Source organism: Centropristis striata, chromosome 4, assembly GCF_030273125.1.
Source record: "Centropristis striata isolate RG_2023a ecotype Rhode Island chromosome 4, C.striata_1.0, whole genome shotgun sequence".
Lineage (NCBI taxonomy): Eukaryota > Metazoa > Chordata > Actinopteri > Perciformes > Serranidae > Centropristis > Centropristis striata.
The window spans coordinates 12,745,815-12,760,477 of NC_081520.1; the positions used below are offsets into that span (position 1 = coordinate 12,745,815).

The 14,663-nt window shown below is 41.5% G+C and overlaps 1 protein-coding gene across 1 annotated transcript in view; it reads right to left on the minus strand.

The window, feature by feature from the left end:
• robo2 (roundabout, axon guidance receptor, homolog 2 (Drosophila)) overlaps positions 1-14,663 on the minus strand; it is a 322,763-nt gene that overhangs the window by 35,311 nt on the left and 272,789 nt on the right. The window contains exons 10-17 of the mRNA XM_059332190.1: positions 10,780-10,904; positions 8,978-9,149; positions 6,186-6,391; positions 4,416-4,497; positions 4,134-4,296; positions 3,844-4,010; positions 2,391-2,512; positions 338-569 (exon numbers count right to left, since the gene is read on the minus strand). Of these exons, the coding sequence (XP_059188173.1) occupies positions 338-569; positions 2,391-2,512; positions 3,844-4,010; positions 4,134-4,296; positions 4,416-4,497; positions 6,186-6,391; positions 8,978-9,149; positions 10,780-10,904 (1,269 nt within the window). The remainder of the gene's footprint in view (positions 1-337; positions 570-2,390; positions 2,513-3,843; positions 4,011-4,133; positions 4,297-4,415; positions 4,498-6,185; positions 6,392-8,977; positions 9,150-10,779; positions 10,905-14,663) is intronic.

The following is a 14,663-nucleotide window of genomic DNA, read 5'->3' on the forward strand; positions in this document are numbered from 1 at the left end:
CTGTGTCCAATCACAGCTCAGGCCTGTGGCTGCTGGGTGATGGATTACAAGAAGTTTGGCACTAACACCACCAATCATAAACAAAAAAAGCACAGCAGGAAGGTCAGACAGACGGGCACAAACATGCATGCACAAACACATGCATTCACACATATACCCTCAACTCTCAGTGTCAAAGGGAGGGGCAGTGGCGCCTGTGATATTACTGCAAAAACCAACATGAAAGCAGCCTACGGGATCATGTGTCACCCGTCAGTCCACATCTGTAGAGGACTCACTATGTCGTATTGCTCCTAACAAAAAATACAAATATTCAGCATGTTCTATTTCTTCATACCTTCTTCAGTTGTCCGTGCTGTTCGGGATTCACTGTCCATCCCTTGAAACTCGTTGAAATAAGGACGGACCTTGATCTCATACACAATGCCCTTTTTGAGTGCAGAGAGGACGACGCTGCGCTCAGAAGGGACCTTCACATCCTGGGTCTGCCAGGGTCCTGGGGAAGGCAGTCCTGATGTCTGCCTGTACAGAACTCTGTAACCCTGAATGAACTGGGACTGACGGTCCACCTGAGAAAGTTAATGAAGAAAAGATTACTGGTGTATTTTAATGCAAAAAGCACCATGCAGAGGAGTTTGGTTGATGCCATCTTGGGCCGGCCACTAGATAATAAAAAAGGATGTTTTTCGGCAATGTATTCTTCCTCACAGGATTGCATTCATGACACTTCAGAGGCTATTACTTGTTTAATGGCCCCTTTATCACCAGCTATGCCACACTTAGCTCAATTAACACCCTGACATTACCTCATACACCAGCTCACAGCCCAAAGTGTTTCCACCACCATTAAAAAGACTTTCCATAATGCCACCTTAAAGTGCATATGCATGTCTCATATGTATGATAAATACTAACTAGTGATGCTGGAAAACAGCTCCCACCACACCTAAGATGGGCTGTGTATGAGCATATCATGCAGCAACACATACAGACACCTTGGGGACATGAAGAGAATACACAGCGGAGGTGATAACAGCAGATCTGTCCCATAGAAAAGACGGAGAGACTGCAAGTGTGATAGCCCCCTGCAACCCACAAAGGACCCCTCCCTTAAAACTCGGACCCATTTAGCTAGACAGAAAATGCAGAATTTATGCAGAGAAGGAATGGCTGCATAACTCATTGTAATGGCTTGTTAACAGTAGAAGAAGTGAGCAGGGCTTTCAAGTGGGATATTAAGCAGCTGTTTTTCGCAAGTGTAGCCGGAGTAAATCAGCAAAATGGATCCCCTGCTTGGTGCGTGACTTTTATTAATGGAATGATTTGGGAATATAAAAGCTCTCTGAGAGTGGCCCCTCTGTTTACTGAAAGGGCCCCTGATTGATTAGGTAGCCATGTTTTGTGTCGATTGTACATTACAATCATAAAGCAATGCCTTAGCATTAAATTAGCTACCAAGTCTTGGGGTGAGACTTATTACAGGGGTCAATAAACATGTCACCGGGAAAACTGCTAATGTGGTTCATTTGAAAATGGAAACAGGCGCCATATGCCACAAAGTGATAGGTGTATACTGTAAATACCTGCATCTGAGTGATTCATAGCACCACATTCAAAATAAATGAGCACATATATTGAATGAACACCTCAGCTTTGAATAATATAAAAAGCCTTTTGTCCTCATTAGCATATAATTAAATAACAAAAACATTTTAGCTGAGTCTGTAGCTGTTTTTTTGTGTTTTTATTTTTACATTTTTCACATTAAATATAACTGTCTTATTTTGGGATATAATGTGATTGTTGCTGTGAGGCAAACACCACAATATGTGCAAACGTATGGTGGAAGAGCAGGTGTGTTTTTCATGTTTTCATTGTTTGGCTGTACGAGTGTAAAAGAAGATTAATGAATCATCTTATGACAGTAAAAACTCATTCACAAACTGCAGTTTAAACACAAACATTAATTTCAATCTAACTTTATCTGTGCAAACTCTTTGTTTTAAGAGGGGAGCAGCTGACGGCATACGGAAGATTGATGAACGACCAGATGTCTCTGACATCCCTTGTGATGTTTAGTGTGGTTAAGAGAAAACCATTTCTCAGCTATTTGATGTTCAGTTACTTTTAAGTCACCAATTACAGTATTTCAAAGCTGCAGGCTTAGGGAACAACCGGACTAAAATTTCCTGAGATAAAACAAGCGGTAGCCTCGAGGTGCACCTTTTGCCTTCAAAGAGAGATCTTTGAATATAATCTATGTTGGCTTTATGACTCGATTTTACAAAATCAAAGATGTAGAAAGAATGCAGAGAGATTAGAAAACCACATACAAATCGAACAACATTAGATAAGCTGCCCAAAATAAACTGAAGCACTTCTGCACTTACCGTCCATGTGACCTGAATGGTTGTGGGACTCAGGACAACAGGAGTATGCAACCGAACAATGACCTCACCAAGCTCCTTCTGTACGTGTCTGTGGTCGACACCCTGAGCTGGAGGACTTATATCTAAGAGAGAGAAAGAAAGAAAAATCAGAAAAAAAAAAAAAAAAAAAAGGAGAGAAGTCACAAAATAAAATGTTGCCCATTCTCCTCCACTTGGTTTTCACTCCTTATAATAAACCTTGCTCCATCACCATCGGACGTGGAATAGTAAAAGAGTGACTGAATAGACCAATCGGTTTCAACAAAGAAACGTACACTCGGTGATCACGACTTCATTTGAAAAGGAGCAACTTCATCTGCATTAAAATGACCTCATTCCATTTTGTATTAAGGCTCTTGTCTGGTTTGGAGAAAAGAAAGGAGAGTTGTGCTGCCAAAGTTCTTTAGATGTGTGACATGTCTGCACTTACTGGGCCCTGACTGAACAACCGCATCAACAAATGAACTCTGAATACGAGACCCCAGACATATTGGATGGGAGATGAATGGACGCTATGACACTATTTTCCAGCTCATTTCCCATTTCGCACATGCACATGTTTCAAGTTACAAGTAATGAAAAACTCCAGTGTATGAGATACTGAGTGTGGTTGAAGTGAGTCACATTTTGAGTTATTTACTGAAGGGAAGAAAAAAAAAGTGCAAGAGGAAATTATATTTCAGAAAAGCTTCATTCAGACATCCCAACATGGTCATGAATCAAATGCTACACTAATGGGGCAAGACAGGCCAAACACAGTTAAAAAGAAGTGAAAAATCAATTTGTCATCAATGCATGCCATTGTCAATAAACACATTTCTATGTCATCTTGAGACCTTCACCTCAGCACGAGAGACATGCTGCAATTCAAATAGACTGTTTTTTTTCTCTTGGCTTGCATTTGACAGAGCTTAGCCAAAGGTTGCTCTTTATTTATTTATTTTTCCCAGGGACTTATCATATCAGTGTAATCTGGAGACTGTGGTCTGTCCAGTACGGTAATCAAATCTTCTTTGGGTTTAGAGGCAGTCATTTTCTCCAGTTATGATCATTAACATAGCAGGGATAGCACTAACTCAGTTAGGCCTTCCAAAAGTAGACATGCTTATTTTACATAATTGCTAAAGTGTAGCCTTAATGAGCTGGGCTGAGATGGAGAATTTGACCTCTGAAAAGTTCTGCAGTGTTTCAGTATAGCTATTCACTGCAGATTGCTGAGAGGGGCTGATAAGTATCACACTTTGAAGGGGAGCGCAGTGACCTTCCCCTATCAGGAGAAACAGAAATTATACGCAGCAAAAAAAGAATACCACATACCACCAGTGAATGTGATTATGACAGATTCGGAAAATAATTATACATGTATTCAGTAAAGACAAACACATTTATTTCATATTAATGTTATGTAAAGTACCTTGTGTTCTGACAGGATCAGACATGGGGCTCGGATCACTCAGGCCCTGGCTGTTGACTGCTCGGACCATGAACAGGTAGATGGTGTTGGGACGGAGACCTTTGACGGTAAACTGGGTGGTTTTAACATGATCTGCAACTGTTTGCCAGCTGTTGCTCACTGACTGACTGCAAAGAGAATAAGATGTCTTTCAGTGTCTTTCACATGGTACAATATATTTGTACCTGCGATCCACAACATACCAACGATATTAATTGGTTAGTTTAGAGTCGGTTACTGGTAAAACAAACCTGAATGCTTCAATGACAAATGAGGAGACGGGTGATGCTCCAACCATCCCAGGCTGCCAGGACAAGGACACGCTGTTCTTGGTGACATCAGTGACCTGAGGTTTAGATGGTGGGCCTGGAAGCTCGTTCTCATCATGGTTTTTCATGACCGTCACTCCTGATTCTAAATGGAGAGGAGACAGAAAAAAGCCACTTTCGTAAATGAAAACTATAGCTGACAAGTTCAAAAACGCCTGTTTTTCTCGTACATAAGATACATAAAATAATTTCAGCATCTTGTACCTTTGACTTCCAAGAAAGCACTCCATGATGTTTCACCGCTGGAGCTGGTAGCCACACAAGTGTAAATCCCAGAGTCTGAAAGCTGGAGCAAAGTAGAACACACATGCATATATGAATAAAAAAAAAACACGCACACTAACAGCATCAAGCGCTTAATGACACCACTAATAACACTTTTAGCGCCATTTCATTTCGCACCTCCTAAGAGCAGTAGCAATGACTGAATATATGTTATCTTCCATCGCTGAAACAATGAAAAGTGATGGGGGGACTTCATGAGCTGGCCTTGTGCTGGCCAAATTGTGTGTCATTTGTGAGTGCCTCAAAGTGCTGACGCTAATTTCCTAATGAATTCCATTTTCTACTCACCACCCTTCCATCAGTTTTCCACTCCCCCTCCTTATTTCCCCACTGTCCTGCCGACCACAACAAAGCCAGGCTAATTAATTTAGGGTGGGCTGCTGGAACCCCCTGGACCGATGACAGCTGGCTTGTCCCTCCATCCCTCTTAGGAACTTTGGTTGTTTGTTGGTTTTTTTCCCTGTGCCTTCCTTCCATTTATTAAATAACATGTCAGTGGTCGGCAGCTTTGTCAAGCGTAATAGATATTCCACTGAGGCCTCAGAGTGGGGAAAGCAAGACGTGAGCCTTTTAAATTTAATCTACTCTAAACGTGAACGTGTGTATACATGCGTGTGTATATCAGTAAATGCATACATGTTTCGATGCAACAGCTGGAGTCCATCCAACCCTGCACAGCTGAGCCATGCCTCTAAGTGATACTATCAAACAATTAAAAAAAAAATCAATGATGCCAATTCATATCTTAAAGGCATTATGGTACCTGCTCCTCAAAGTTATGCTCAAGCCATGTCATGCTGACTTCTTTAAAAGCTTATATGCTGCTGTGTTGCAGGCATGGCCATATAAATGCATATAGTGCTGGGTAATAATTCATGTGTATGTATATGTATAATAAACACATACTAACTGAAAAAATTCAGAGAATCTGTGAAAGATTTTGAAGGAATATCATTTAAAATTGGGTTTTTTATTTTTACATCACACTTTACAGTACCACTCAGTTATTCTGACTTCTCCAACCTTTAAGCTCCATTACCTCAGACTAGAATAGTGCATCCAGCTCAGGACATTGTTCTCTCTGCATAATATTGGTGGAAAATTCTGAGTAAAGGTCCACTTGGAACCCAAATGTTGCTTAGAATAAATTGCAGTATGCAGGATTTCATTAATTCATTCGTTCATTCAGCTTTATTGTTAAACTCTTTGGTGCACCAAAGAAGTATGCTTGTGGGAATACCCTTATGTAGTTAAATTAATCTGATTACTCTGGATTTGTGTCCATGCATACCAACATAGTCAGTTTTTTTCTCTTTAAATTTCTCTTTAAACTGTCCATTTTGCACTGAAGTCAAATTAAATTAGTTTATAAAATAGGCTTTGTCATGTTGTTATTTTACACAGAACATTCTTTCATTGAATTACCAAAAAAAAATGCTATACCGAGTCATACATTGGCATTGAGATCTGAAACAATGTTTGTTGGAATAGAAGATTTTGGCCATATTGCCCAGCACTAACTGCATAAATATCTTACAACCCCAATTCCAGAAAAAATTGGGAAGTGATCTAAAACAGATGTGTTATTTCTTTACCCTGACCAGGATGTATTGTGTTTTGCACAGCAGCCCAACTTTTTTCGGAATGAGGGTTGAAATATAACATTGGCACAGTGTTGAAATCCTTTACCTTGACATTTTTGATCTGCAGACTGCCCAGCTCCTGCAGGGACATGCGGGCGTCCTTCCCCAGCAGACTGACCCCATCCTTCAGCCAGCTGATGGAGGGGATGGGGTCTCCTGATGCCTGGCACTTCAACAGTGCCACACTGTCCACCCCAAGTGTCTGATTAGATGGGCCTTGGCGAATGATTGGTGGCGGCCTGTCTGTGAGCACTGTGACAGGAAGAAAAAAACAATCCATATGATTTTGAAGTTCAGATGGAAATCAGTGTTCACATAAGGCCCCTGACTGTACAACAAACTGTGTGACAGCATTGATAATAAAATGCACAGGGGGTGGATGTGGGTATCTATCATAAAGTAGACTATTTTCTCTGCAGGTCTTGTAATTGCACCACAGAACAATGACCATATCCTGTATTTCCAGGAAGAAGGGAAAGAACAGCTGAGTAGTGTTTTCTACTTCCATTGATGTGGCAGAGGGACGCTAAGCAGTTTCCAGTTACTGCCTGGGTAGCCTTATTTTTATACACTACTCTAGGCTCTGTGGTACAGTTCAGCGGTGAGACTCTTGCCTATTGACTCAGTGTGGTTCAGATAAATACTTCATTATGTGAAGCATGGGGCACAATGAAAGGTAAATTTAAAATACAATTGGTTACTGAAATCACCTCATGACACTCGTATGACGGCTAAACAAAGTGAAGAAATGTATTTAAATCTCAACACCAAATAATCAGAGAAGACAATCTTTTAATATTTTCTTCTAATTTCACTTTAAAAATGAATGCTAATGCTGTGATGAATTCCATTTACATGAGGGAATTCATTTGTTATAATGTGCCAGAAAAAGCCTGTGGGTTCCTTCAGTGAAATAGTGGCTATGTCAGAGGTGATCTCAGAGAGAGTTAGCACTTTAGCACACCGGCAGTTTATATATTTAGAGTTGAATAATGTGGAGTCCCCCTGGCATCACAGAACCCACATTAATTAGAAGGTATGGATTAATGATGTCAGACCTGCAGGGGCTAATTACCAAGTCTACCTCAGTAACCTTTCACCACATTATCACACCCTCGTTCTCACCCCTATTTTCACTCTAGAAGCTACATCTGACAAAAGGAAGTGCTTCCAAGTAATACACTTCTCCTGCGTTGTGGTCACTGCTTGCTTTGGGTCACACAAGAACGAAAGAGAAAAAAATGTGCGGAAACCTGATATATCATCGACCAGGAGCCAGATGTTGCACATCCATTTCAACAACAACATTTCTCTTATTGTTTTAGTCCTCTGGAAAGTTTATATTAGGTCAAAATTCAATCATATTAATCAAAAGTGATGATGTAAGTCAGAAACTAAGCCAAGAGAGGATTTAAAGAACCTGCACTAGCAATGGACTCCCTTTGCTGTAGTTAATATCATCACAGAAACACACTCAAAAGACACATTATAATATGGAATAACTACTTCACGACTAAATAGCCTGAATAACAATTTGCATCCATGTTTGCTTCTAGATTTTTAAGTGATTTTTAGGATTCCTGAATGACTTATTAAGAGAAAACAGACTTGTTTTGACAGAAGCTAGTGCTCAAGAATAAGAGACTGCTCGGTCCAGGGATCTAATGTGCATGATGAACGTGTTGATGGCATGTAGGAGTGACAGAGGGGGGAGGCAAGGCTCCACTAAGGCCTTGGGTCTCTGGATCAGGAATTTCTCATTACAGATCTCCTTGAACTCCACAGACTGTTGTCGGGGCTCGGGGCAGTAAATCACATGAAGACTGCGGCAGGTGTGGCCATGACCTCACCCTGGCCCTCCTGCACTGTTTCCTCCTCTCCCTCCTTTTCTTTTGACCAGTATTACACTCGTCCTGCTAACATGCCTTTTGCTATAAAAAAACGAAATGAAATGTTGATAAGCAAGAGCACTTGGCTGCAAAATGTGATCATTCCAGACAATTGAAGGACATACCAATTTTGTGTGTGTAAAAGAACCGTCCCTTCCTCTGACAAAATGTTGAAAAAAGTGTAGTGTAGTGAATTTAATCTTTCTGCTACCAGGTACTTCAACAGACATACGGATGGCCGTCGATCTTGCCATCACAACAGCTGAGCAGATTAGATGCTCCCACACCTCGAAGTCCACATTATTCATTCCACAGAAAACCATTGTCATTCACTCACTCAATCATGTCCCCTTCTCTCTCTCTGTCTCCCATCTCTCTTGCTCCCTCCCTCACACACATACTTGCACCTCGCCCACTCGCCCAAACGCTGATCATTAAACTTGAAGGAACTCAAGGGCAACGCTTTATATCCTTTCCAAACGGAAAAGTAAAAAATGTTAATTAAATTTTGACATAAAAAAAAATTAAACAAAGAATGTACTGCAAAAACACAGCAGCTGAAGGTCATGGGCTTACTGAAATTTGTCAAAACGCAGCTGAATGTATTCCTGCTCATGAAATGAGAAAAATATAATAACAATCTTTGCATGTTTACATACACTTTTTAAACTTCCAAATGCCCATATTAGCCCGACAAGGCAAGAAATGCTTTACCATGAAAAACTACTAACCCATTTCATTGTTGCTAGAGTAAAAACTAATATACATTTGTTTTTTGAGGGGTTAGTGTCTAAATGCATGTGGTATAGAATTAAACATGCACACTGAAAGAACATCGTGTTTATATGCACATTTGCACCAACTTCGCCACTTTTGCAGAAGTGCAGAAGTGCTAAAGCGTGTACTAGTGTGCTGGCATGGAAGAAGTTACGCGTCAGTTTTCCCTCACCATCTGTGACCTCCAGTTGAGCCTTGGCGAGGATGCTGCCTGCAACGGTCAGGGCCTGGCAAATATAGTAACCAGCATCTGCCCGCTGCACTGATGAGATGGTGAGGTCTCCGCTGGGTGACACCGAGAAGCGACTGTTAGGCTGCTGGGGTTGGTTGGGAAAAAGCAAATTCTGCAGGAAGAGGTACAAACAGCCAATTAGTGAGAACATGGAACCGGTACAACCTGGAAATGTTACAAAACACACACATCCTGCACCACCACACTCACACATATACTGTGCACACTCACATACACACAGATCAAACTATTACAGCTGCAGTTCGAACAATTTCATCTATCACTTGGTTAACCAACCTCAAAAACTTCCCAACATGTATACAGTTTGATGACTTGGTTTCATACTTATTCTCGTGCCAAGCCAGAGGCTCCACTGTGTTATGAAGGCAACTTTTGCTCTTGTTGGCTTCATGACTACTTTCCTTTCTGCTTCAATTCCACAGCAGTTTTGAGCTGCTATTTTACCCACAGAGACCACCCCGTATGAGTTGAACTTATGCAGAACATAACAAATGTATCTTTAGAATAGCTTAAGAGTTAGTGGTAATCAATTCCACACATCTCAGGGTAATTAACCGGGATCAGACGACTGATGACAAAACATCACCTCTTCTTTCTTTATTAGCTATGCAGCCGCTCTTTCTTTTTGTACTTATGATCTGCAAATACATTATCTAGATTTAATTACATCTAATGACTTTAATGCAACAAATTATGTTTTTTGTAATTAGGCTACACATCTGTAGCACATGAGAGATGTACACCCCATTATCCTCAAGTGTGAGAAAAAGCTCTTTCTGTCATTTAATTACTGTTCTGAATTAGCTTTAATTTGTTCTCTCAACAAATACCTTCATACCTTTTGTACGTCAGTGTGGGTTAGGCAGAGGAAGCAGCAATGAACACAAAGACAGACACAAGTGCAGGGATGGCAAGGACGTGCAACTGCTTGCAGAAAAGTGTTTGTAGAACATTCATTTCAAAAGGCTCATCTTTAATGACAATGTGAGACACACAAGGTTATAAATCTGCCTTATCTCAACAAGTTCACATTACTCAATGTTACTGAGTCATAAGCTTTAGGTCACACATTGGTAAAGGGTAAAGTGGGTGAGTATTACACCAATGTTTGTGTGAACATGTGTCTCACTACTGTTCACTCCTATAAGAGAACTTTGCTGTAATTGTTGGCCTGCGGGCTATGAGTGTGTGTACGTGTGTGTTTGAACCTTAGCCAGAGCTGAATCATATCTCTGGCTCATCTACAAGCCCCAACAGGCTGTTAATTGGCACTGTTGTTGAGCGTTGTGAGGACACCCAGGTATTTGAATGGGTTATCTGCTTGAGTGAGGGATAGGATCGTTCTTATCAGTGCAGGGTCACGGGAAACCGATTAGCACTTTGCCAGGCACACTGTCGTTTGGCGGCTCCTGAGAACAAAGGTGTATCTGTGTCTGTAGTAAAGATACTGATGACAGATAGTGTAGTTTGCAGTGCTATGTGTATGCATGTGTGTGTGTGTGCAGGGTAGGGGGCTCATAAGTACTCAGCAATTGTGCATACAGCCAAGGGAATCCAAACAAAGTGCTGAGTGTTGATAACACAAGACGCGCAGCCGATAACAAACGCTTCCGACTAAGAGAGCAATATGTTTCACATGTAAGAAATAATGCAAAAAAAAGCAATAAAAAAGATAAAAATGTTTTCTACACACTGGGTTGCATGAGATTGTTTGCGCTTACCTGACTCCCCTCCTTCTGCCAGAAGACAGCAGGCTGAGGGTTTCCTTTGGTTTCACACGGGAAGGTGGCTGTGCGGCCTTGAGCCACAATTTGGTCCCTTGGACGGATGACAAACTGGGGCGCAGCTGAAGTCAAAGGGCAAAGACACCAGTGTTAGTAGAGCAGCGGTACACAGTGAGGCCAAACATCAGGGCTGGAGATAATCAAGGCTTGGGGATTTCAAGCAACAACAAGCAATATACCACATGGTAAAATCAAAATGGGAGTGCCGTTGAGAGCTTCCATGCAGCAATATATCCGTCTTTTGCTCTCTAATGGCTCTGAACAGAGGAAGGACACCAATGACTATCATTGCCATGGTAACCAGGTTGGCCATTCATTCAGGTGAGGCTGAGCCTGAATGAATGACAGTCACATTGGCATTCACACGGGGAGGCCTTGGTCACAATGGCATATAGATCTGAGACAACACAAAGGCACACCCATGCCCACTATGAACATGTACGGACATTTAGGGGTTAATCTTCTCTGACTTTCCGTATGTAACATTAAGTCTGCATCACAGTGCATCTCATATAAAAGTCATGATCTGAGGTGGTTCAGTACTTCTGATCAAAAGTTGTATCAACGTGAAGTGAGAGACAGAAAAGGCTAGTTCTGTGTTTACCACACTTCAAGCTCACACCTCTCCATCAAAAAGAGAAGAGGCTTGAAAAGCTATCAAAGTCTGAAATCGTAGTGTGAAGCTTTCTCAGTCAATATTCACGACTCCATCAGGAGCCAGACCAGTTGTCACACACTCGCAGTCGAGACAGAGTGAGACATTTCTGACTGACAACTTGGCAGATGCAGTTCGATAATAAAGAGAAAGGAGTCGAGAGATTAGATACAAGTCCTTTTGGAGAATAGAGTTGGCCGTCTTCGCTCCCTGACCATTCCCTGATGGTAGGGCAAGCAAGATTTTACACCACCGCTTCCTCACAGTCCACATGACTCTTGACAGGACTTTTAACTAGCAAAGCTGGGATAATAATGGGATATAATGTGATTTAGTTCCCATGATTAAATGTACTACTTTACACCAACAGATGGTATTTTTTCAGTTTTTATCATAAATAATCACAAGTTACAGGGTAAAAGCAAAGGGCACATTTTCATCCTTTTCATATTTGTGAACTATCAGTAACCTCACATTCCTCACACAGTTGGGATATGATAATTATAATAAGTACAGCTGCAGAATTTACCACAATTACGCCTATATCTGAAAATGTCTCTTTGACCTGAGGTTAATTTACTGCATGACCCTCTACTTGTTTATTCTATGATGGTCACTGGGGGTCTAAATCCCATGTTGATAAGAATCATGTTTGCCAAGATAAAACAATGACACACTTCTTACAGGAGGAAACATGGTTACTGCAGTGATAATGAAAGTCAACAAATTAAAGAGTAAGTGCAGGCAATGGATACAACAGGCTATTTTCTGTAGGCAAACAAAATTAAATATTAAGAATTATTTTCCTGATTGTTGTAAAATTCTATGACAAAAAAAAAAAATCTGAATTGTTGCAGTGCAACATCTTGCACCCTTTATGTTTCTTTTGATTTCTTTGTAAGTCCTTCCACTGACAAGCCAGCTGGTTCCAGTAAGGCCAAACTCTTCCCATTTGGCTGGTTTCTCCATGTAATCCCTTTTTGGGGGTGTGTATTTGTCAAAGATACACACAGTTGGGAATGGTACAGATGGCTACAGATTTACTGCCTTCCCGTTTGGCCTTCTGCAGCTTGGATATCTTGTGGCTCTCACAATGCTGGGCCTGATACAGAGCTCCTAAATCACACTCTGGCAAGGACTCAGTTCCCTCCCTTCACTTCCTCTGCTCTGTTGCATCCCACACGCTGCAACTACTCACTAAAAACACCTTGCAGACTGGTCCCTATCACCGCAACTCCCAGGCTTGTCCTTTCTCACACTCTCTTCATAAGTGACTCCTTTTTTCCTGTTTTAATTGGCTCCTGTTGATTTCGTTTTGCAGAAGAGTTTACCCACATATTTCCATATTTATGATGCTAAATACTGTCAAACAGAATTGCGTTATGTGAATGTTTTTGAGGTTTATAATGGCTTTTGCTTGTATAAATGATTGTTTGCAGCTGGATGTCACAAACAAGAATTTCTTGTTCAGCTACATTTCACCAAACCTAATAAAATAAAAATAAAAATCTGCTTGTGAAACAAATATCTTGACATCATCCTTCTTTTTGTAACCAAGGAACCCTAATCAAGCAAGCATGTTTCCTCCTGCACTTCAACAAACAACTGATACCATATCAACTCCACTGTTTAAATGTGAGTAAATTATCTATCAGCCAAACCGTAGCTTCTCCTGGTGTCCTGGAATTAATCTTGGGCTCCTTCAATACCTGTGGCACTACTTCAATCTCCCTTTAAATTACATTGGAAAAGGAATAAAATACTCATGGGAACTGTGAGGAAGGTGGACTTAAAGAAGGAGAGGGAGGCCCACAGAGAAGAACAGATCAAAAACTCTGACAAATCAAGAGGAAGCCGGTGTGTGACAGCTTCACAGTTTGGCTCAGGGCTAACTCACACTCAGGGCTCTGTTTTTGATTCAGAGACCCTTAATGACATGTGAGAGGCTCCTTCCTGTCCCCTCCTAAGGAAACACATGATCAGGCGCCCATATTTAATTCATGACAAGCCACATCTGCCTGGTTAGGAGAGGGCTCAGTATAAAAACAGGAGTCAGGGTGAAAAGAACAAATGGACAGAGAGACAGACATCCATTCAATACACCCAGACACAAACTAAGAAGCATTTCTTCCTCCTTTAAAATCCCACGTTCAATCATATTTTATTCAGAAGTCGTCGGCAATTACTGTCTCTTCCCACAGGCAGAGTGAATGTGTAATTTCCTCCATCTTCTTGAAAGCTGACAGTTTGACAATTGCAGAACAGCCACTGCTGTTTTGGCAACCGAAGTCCTGCCACTGAAGCAGTGTCTGGGTTTTTCTGCCAGTCAAGCCTGTCTCGACACACACTTCTGCCATTCTTTTCCTCTCCCTTCTTTGTCCTCATGCATGTTTCTCGTTCCTGCATTCCTCCTGTTACGACTCTTGAAAAGCACACCTTTCTCTCCGGATGCCCATTTTCACTAACTTCCTCTAACAATTTACCATCTTCAGTGTATCATATTTGGATCTGCCTTGACCTTCTCCCTATCTGAAGGGAAATACAATGAGATTCAGAGCTCTGTGTTGCGGGGCTCAGAAGGAGAGGAACTCGTCCAAAACAAACAGATCTCAGCTTTGCGTTCCAAAAATCCCCAGATGGCCTCAAGACTTGCAAGTTAAAGACGTGCTGGACCATATGAGATGACAATGTCTGAGACTATTAGACTGCCAGCCCACTCAGTCATTGTTAAGGACAGCATCTAGAATCTAAAGTAGGGCTGCACGATAAATCGTTAAAAAATCGCGATCTCGATTCGCACATACACGTGATCTAATTTCTACACACGTCGATTCTGAAGCATTTTATACCTGGAGCTGCATCAGAAAAAAATGCTCCTATTATCTCCCGGATTTTTTCAAGCGCCCCCAAACGCAGCACTGCTGCTGCCTCCTCCCTCAACCAATGGTAAAGCATCTTTACGTTAACACGTGATTCAGTGGAGGACGCCCGCCTGCAGTTGAGCGTTTTGGAAAGAGTGAGCTAAAGCGGAGGAAAGTCGCCGGTAAGGAGGGTTGAATGGATGCCGAAGAAAACCAAAGCTGTAGTGGCGAGAGTCACCCACCGTCCCGAACCGACCTCGTGCCCAAAAAAGGTTCACATTCGGCGGTGTGGAAGTATTTCGGAT